This window comes from Sebastes fasciatus, chromosome 6 (assembly GCF_043250625.1).
Source record: "Sebastes fasciatus isolate fSebFas1 chromosome 6, fSebFas1.pri, whole genome shotgun sequence".
Lineage (NCBI taxonomy): Eukaryota > Metazoa > Chordata > Actinopteri > Perciformes > Sebastidae > Sebastes > Sebastes fasciatus.
Window position 1 is genome coordinate 35,419,132 of NC_133800.1, and position 7,156 is coordinate 35,426,287.

At 41.6% G+C, this 7,156-nt stretch overlaps 1 protein-coding gene across 1 annotated transcript; it reads right to left on the minus strand.

Annotated features, from left to right (window-relative positions):
- Positions 1-322: 322 nt before the first annotated feature.
- ptrh1 (peptidyl-tRNA hydrolase 1 homolog) lies at positions 323-6,458 on the minus strand. The gene is made up of 5 exons (XM_074639481.1): positions 5,985-6,458; positions 3,183-3,402; positions 2,914-3,013; positions 2,429-2,474; positions 323-1,126 (listed from the first exon to the last, which is right to left on the minus strand). The coding sequence occupies exons 1-5, from the start codon at positions 6,177-6,179 to the stop codon at positions 854-856; spliced, it is 834 nt and encodes a 277-aa protein (XP_074495582.1). The 5' UTR covers positions 6,180-6,458; the 3' UTR covers positions 323-853.
- Between the last annotated feature and the right edge of the window lie 698 nt (positions 6,459-7,156).

Sequence of the window (7,156 nt, forward strand, 5' to 3'; positions counted from 1 at the left end):
GTACATGTGAATGGTCTACATTTATGGCCTCACATCTTCTCTTACATGGTTGTGCGTAGATCGTACTCATCATGGCGTCCATGTCCAGAGCAGTAAGAACATCGTACTTTCTTAAAGCCATCTTCACCCAACTTCCATCTGATCTTGGGGCTTGAAGAAGTCATCCTGATGTACCACACAACAGTCGGGCAGGTTCTTGATCAGTCTGTTGGTGGAGGGTGCTTTTCCCTCCGTTGGTTACGCCGCCGATGCCTTTGATGTACTTTATGATTTCGGGATTTGCCTCTCTATTTACATTTTTATCAATCGCACAGATAACAAATTATGATTAAATCGGCTTTTATTATTGTTAAAATTGCCATGTATACCTCCAGCAAGGCTTCACAGTCCTCTTAACTTATCATTTCAATCAGAATAAATGTGTAGAAATCTTTAATCTGCGTCTCTGCGAGCTTCTGACATGAACACAGTGACGGAAAACCGTGGGATTAATGCACCATTCACGTACAGTATTAAATATCATATCTTGCAATGTTAGATATCCTGAACAGATTCTTGGCTCCACATCAAAAACAAACCACAAAGTGGAAACTGTCATCATTTTTGACATTTGACAGAATAAATGATTTTTAAATAAATTCACACAGAGTTAGTTGCAGCTCTGCTTTTAGAGGAGGTGGTGGCATCATCCATGTTGAGCTTATGGCCAACTTTCGTGGTCACAATTCAAGAAGAATCCTTTTTCCTGCTCTGTAGAAATGTGTTTAACTAAATACCAGAGAATGAATAGAGTCTCAGTAGAGATCCTCTCCTCTGTGAAGGTTCATGTTTTTGAGTTCAGGCACTCTGAGCTTCAGCTCTGAGCAGCAGCAGAGTTCTCAGCCGGAGAGGCCGAGCGCTCCGTCTCCTTCTCCTTCCTCGTCTGTGCTGCTCGGCTGCCCCCTGCTGGGGAGGAGGGGCACTGGGAGTCCTGCTGGGAGAGCTGGGAGAGGAGGAGGTCCACGCTCTGGACCAAAACGGAGTCCAGAACCTTCTTCTCCTCGGAGGAGAACCGGCCCAGGACGTAACGCTCCACGGACGTTTTCCCCGTCGGCCGGCCGATCCCGACCCGAAGCCTGGGCATCACCTGCGGGAGAGACGAGACGACGTGATACACACATTCACACAATCACCTTCAGGCTTTGTATTGAAATAAAATAAAGATTTCTTTGTCTTTTATTATATATATATTTATTATTGTAAATCAATTAACAACACAAAACAATGACAAATATTGTCCAGAAACCCTCACAGGTACTGCATTTAGCATAAAACAATATGCTCAAATCATAACATGGCAAACTGCAGCCCAACAGGCAACAACAGCTGTCAGTGTGTCAGTGTGCTGACTTGACTATGACTTGCCCCAAACTGAACTAGAATCCATTTACATTCACATATCTGGAGGTCAAGGGACCCCTTTGAAAATGGACATGACAGTTTTTCCTCACCAAAATTTAGCGTAAGTTTGGAGCATTATTTAGCCTCCTTCCCAACAAGCTAATATGACCGGACTTTTTTTAAATTTTTTCCGGACATTTTTTCCAACCTGTTTTGGACATTTTTCATTTTTTTTAAATTTTTCATACTTTTTTCGGACATTTTTTCAATTCTTTTCGGACATTTTTCATATTTTTTCCGAAATTTCTCAGATTTTTTTCAGACATCTTTCAATTTTTTCTCCGAAATCTTTCAGATTTTTTTCGGACATTTTTCAGATTTTTTTTAAACATTTTTCATACTTTTTTCGGACATTTTTAAGATGTTTTTCTGACTTTTTTCATTTTTTTCCGAAATTTTTCAGATTTTTTTCGTACATTTTTTGGAATATTTTTCCGAATTTTTCCAAAATTTGTATGGACTTTTTTTCCGATATTTTCTGATTTTGTTTGGACATTTTTCCATCCATGAGAGTTTCTCCTCGCCAACATTTAGCGTAAGTTTGGAGCGTTATTTAACCTCCTTCATGACCAGCTAGTATGACATGGTTGGTACCGATGGATTCATCAGGTTTTCTAGTTTCATATGATACCAGTATCTTCACTCTAGCTTTTGAAAGCCCTAATATATGAATATTAATTTTGCTATGTACACTGAGCATCTTTGGCAAAAGGTTCCTTATGGATAAATACAGTTCTATCTTATCTTACCAATTATGGCTGGGCAATATATCGATATTAGATCAATATCCTGATATGAGACTTCTATTATTCAATGGATGGATATCGAGGTATTTGGTCAAAAAATATTGTGATATTTGATTGTCTCCATATCGCCCAGCCCTATTACCAATAACCACTCTGGAAACAAGTGTTTACAGTAACTCCAAAAACTCACAAAAACCTCCACAAACAACTTGCAGTGTTGTGTAAAGTTTAGTGTCACTTACATCAGTCTGAAGACAGTCTACACAGGAGCGGACTCCGTTATGACCTCTGTCAACGAGAAGAATTTGGGGTCAAAGTTCATTTTACATTCTCACAGTTTTTTCTCACACATCAAAATCTCTTTTCCACAAAATATTACAATAAACATCCCACAATTTCTTCTGTTTATTTTACGCTCTAACTAGCTTTGTTTGAGGGCCGAACTAGCCGCTAGGCAGGTGTTATGCAAATGTGTTACTTGGTGACATCACCATGTTATGAAAGAAAAGGAGGGACTTAAGAGTGAGGTGTTTCAGGCAGTTCAGGAGCGGTGTTTCCACAGAAACACCGCTCCTGAACTCCCTCTGGAGTGGATTTTGCAGAACTTCTACATGCAAAAAAAACTGTATAACACACTAAAGGAAAGGGAAAAAGCACAAAAGCATAATAGGTTCTCTTTAAGTCAGAGCCAACCTTAGCTCACAAGAACATGATGAGAGAAACCGACCTGGCACTTCCTCCATGTTTGATGACCATTTTCCCCAGAGGTTTGTCCAGCTCATCGTGGACCAGCAGGATGTCTTCAGGCTTGACACCGTATTTACCAGCTGGAGAGGACAAACACACACGTTCATATTATAAATAAAATAAAATAAACACACAAACATCCTCACATATTGACACACACACGCACGCACGCACGCACGCACGCACGCACGCACGCACGCACGCACGCACGCACGCACACACACACATGCAGAGAGACGGTGACATCACCTGCTTTGGCCACTGACACCCCGTTGATGTTCATCAGCAGCCGGGGACGGAGCAGCACCACATGTGTTTGTTGGACCTCTGACATGATGACCTCACCGGACACATGCTTGTCGCCACGCCAACGGTCCGCCACGCCGAGCCGGGCGGCGAGCGCGCCGAGCACCGCCATGCCGACGCTGTGTCTGGTACCCTCCATCCCCGGGTTACCCAGCCCCACCACCTGTTACACACACACAGAGAAGTACACACATCTGTAACATTCACGGCCTGCTCTGTCGTTTTTATGTTATTTTGAGGATTCTTAACTATTGAAACTGAAGAAATTATTATTATTATTCAAATTAATCGCATTTCTGAGGGCCTTAAGGCGCTCACAAAGTTGTTAAAGTTTGTAAACTCATCACACGTGGTGGGAAATTTGATATTTTTGGGTTCTCAGGCTTGGATTTGGCAAAATGGCTCACTGACACCAAATTGGACAAATGTAGCCCCTCATTCAGGTCTCACCTACATGTATAAAACTTGGTAGGCACATATAACATGTGGAAACGCATAAAAAATCCTCTTGGAGGTATACCCAAAACACAACAGGAAGTCAGCCATTTTGAAATAAATGTGCCATTTTTGCCCATTTTTAGCATTTTACAGGCCGTGTACTTTAACCAACTCCTCCTAGAGAATTCAAACTTTAGCCCCACTCTTTTTCATAACTCAGCATCCAAGATGGCACCGTGCTATTTTGTACATGTTTACATTTTCTTTTACCGTCTCTTTTAAAGGGACTGTTTGTAACTTTTTACACGTATAAATCTACTGGGTCGGTGTCCAATACGCGCTCGCGTGTGGCTACGCTATTCAGACCGCTCCTCTGCCTGCCTTCACTCACACAACGCGCTCGTTCTCGCTCCACCTCTAGACGTGAACGCGCGCTCACTCCACACTGCAGAAGAGTTAGTTTAGCTCTGAGAATATCTAGTGAATGTACAGTGGACGTTTGTGCAGAAATAACTGCTGCAGCTCCTCCAGACCAACAGAGGTTTCCCGTGTCTTGTGAAGTGACGGGGCTCCGCAGAGAGAAACGTTATCGTCTCCGACCAAAACTCCGGCGTCTCCCCCGTTCCCTCCGGCCGCGGTCGGGAGGCTGAGGCAGGAAAAGCCAACACTAGGATCAGCATTGATTCATGGAGAGACCTTGGTCTGGTCAGCTAACATTACTGCCAAGCAGCTGAAATATAGAGTGATATTGTGCTTTTAGCTGACGTGTGTCTCCTCACTGTTTTGAGTGATGCTCGTTCTTGTCTATGTAGAGCGAGCACAAGCGTGAGCCCGACGCTGACTTTCGTTGACTTAACGGCCACAGGTGTCGCTGTTACCAAGCATTTCCCTTTAAACTCGCTTACATATTTCTGTGTTTTAAATACACTTTGAAAAAGTGTATGAATTGTGGTATATAAATAAATGTGCCTTCATATTTTTCTTTTTGCCAACAGATCTCATGAAAAGACCAATATCACCAAAGAACATATTCTACTAACACGTATTGTCTGGTTTCCCAAAGCCTTATATATGTTTAATCAGATGATTGAGCCACATCCAATGAAAAGGTTTAAAAACACTCTAAAGGAGAAATACCAATGGATTACTGCTTCTACAAAAAGCCATGGAGAGTCAGCTGAGGAGGCTGACATAAACACACAGAAGAACACGTAATACAGCAGCTGCCTTGTACTGATGGTACTGATCCACTGGCAGCATCAGCAGCAGCTCTGTTAACACAACTACTATACACTACATTGTATTAGACTCTATGGCTGCTGCTGACACACTGCTCACATTGTGTTCTGCATCTAAACACTGAGCTTTTATTCATTATTTTTGCTTGAACAAACACACATTGAGAAGTTAACACAGTGGAGGTCAACTGACAGTCAAATTAAACTGACCTTTAAAGGTCCCATATTATAAAAAAGTGAGATGTTCATGTTGTTTTATTATAAAGCAGGCTTAGGTCCTATATAAATACTGTGAAAGTATCGAAACACTCAATCCACAGGGAAATACACACAGCCCGTATTCACAAACTCTGCATTTGAAACAAGCCGTCAGGATTTCTGCCCATTCGTGATGTCACGAATATACAATATTTAGACCCTTGACACAATTTTAAACGTAAACATTCTAAATGTGTCCCAGTTTATTCCTGGTTGCGGTGTATGTTAATGACATCAGCTGACAGGAAGTACAAATGGACCCAAGCTGTTGCCTAGCAACGCAATTCTGTTGCAATTCCGTCAAAATGCGCTAAAACGGAGAATACAGGTATATTCAGGCAGATAGTACGAGGAAAATAAAGTGGGTTTTTTTACATTACAGCATGTAAACATGTTCTAGTACAAACACAAAATACAAGTATGAACCTGAAAATGAGCACGATATGGGACCTTTAATGTAGCCTTGCTCAGCAGCAACTATATGGTTGAAGTAGTACATATCAATGTTTAATTCGGTGTCTAGCACAGAATGCAGCACTTAATTTGAATTCAATTTATGCCGAATTGAAATGTGGTTTAAAGTGAACCAGAACGTGTATTCAAACTTATATTATGGGATGGATACTTTGCCCAATCAGCCAAACAACATTAAATTGTCCGATTTTTTAATGGAGTTTGGCGGGATTCGCCAATGTCAGAGTGACTGGCGATTATTGGCTTAGTAAATTTATAATAGTCAAAGTTATTCAACTAATAATGTAGCTAAGGTGTAGTAGACAACATGTAGATGATGTGAGGGTTAAACACTTACCAGCCTTCGTCGGCCTTGTGTGTGTATTTCTGCTTCAACGCCCATCGCTGGAGTAAACGGCTCTCTCAGCCAGACTCCCTGTATGACTCTCGTTAAAAGTCGTCGCATTGTGCCAAAGTCCAACAACTTCTTTAAAAAGAATGACAAATAACGACACAATCTACTCAAAACTGTGACTCCTTTCAATCGGCTCATAAAAAAACACTGTCAGGTCTTGTCATTAAGTCAAAATCAGACTTTTTGACACTGACTTACTGTAGTGGAACAACACTTCCTATGAGAATGCTCTGTATGTTCCTTATGTGAATACGCTGATTTCTCAATGGGATTCAATATATCTGAATTTTTAGCTATATATAAACGAACATATAGGCTAATAACACACATAAACAATTTATGCACTTATTAAATATGCTCAAGTCTCATATGAGGTGACATTAGCTGGTTGTGCTGTCCTTCTCCTCTCACAGCAGTCAATGAGTGCTGTGAAGACAACACGAGTGAACCGGCTTCTGCTGCTCTGTTGGGCTGCAGCACCACCTAGCCTGGTGACTGACTATTACACTTGATTCTACTCAAAAACAGCATGCATGTTATGTCGTTCCAGAGGCTGTATTTAATAACAGAAACCACTTATTGCTGGTAAGCTATTAAAAAAACACTGAACAACAAACAAACAGTCATTGCAAAGTAAAGTTACAGTGCACCATCACCAACCTGGGAATTTCCTGATTGCAGTTTTTTTTACAATTTTAGTTTTTACTTTATGTCAACAAAAGACATGTACAAAGGAGTATAGGGAAAACAAAGAAACAGTACAAAACAAACAAAAAACAACAACAAAAAAACCAAAACAAATTAAAGGGACTGTTTGTAACTTTTTAAGCGTATAAATGTACCGGATCGGGACACATGCGCGCTCGCGTGTGGTCGCTGTACTCTCCTCCGCTGCCTGCTCGCCTTCACTCAGACAGCGTGTGTTCTCACTCAGCTCGCTCCACCTGCACACGTGCATGCGCGCTCACTCCACACTGCAGAAGAGTTAGTTTAGCTCTGAGAATATCTAGTGAACAGTACAGTGGACGTTTGTGCAGAAATAACTGCTGCAGCTCCTCCAGACCAACAGAGGTTTCCCGTGTCTCGTGAAGTGACGGAGCTCCTCAGCGAGACAC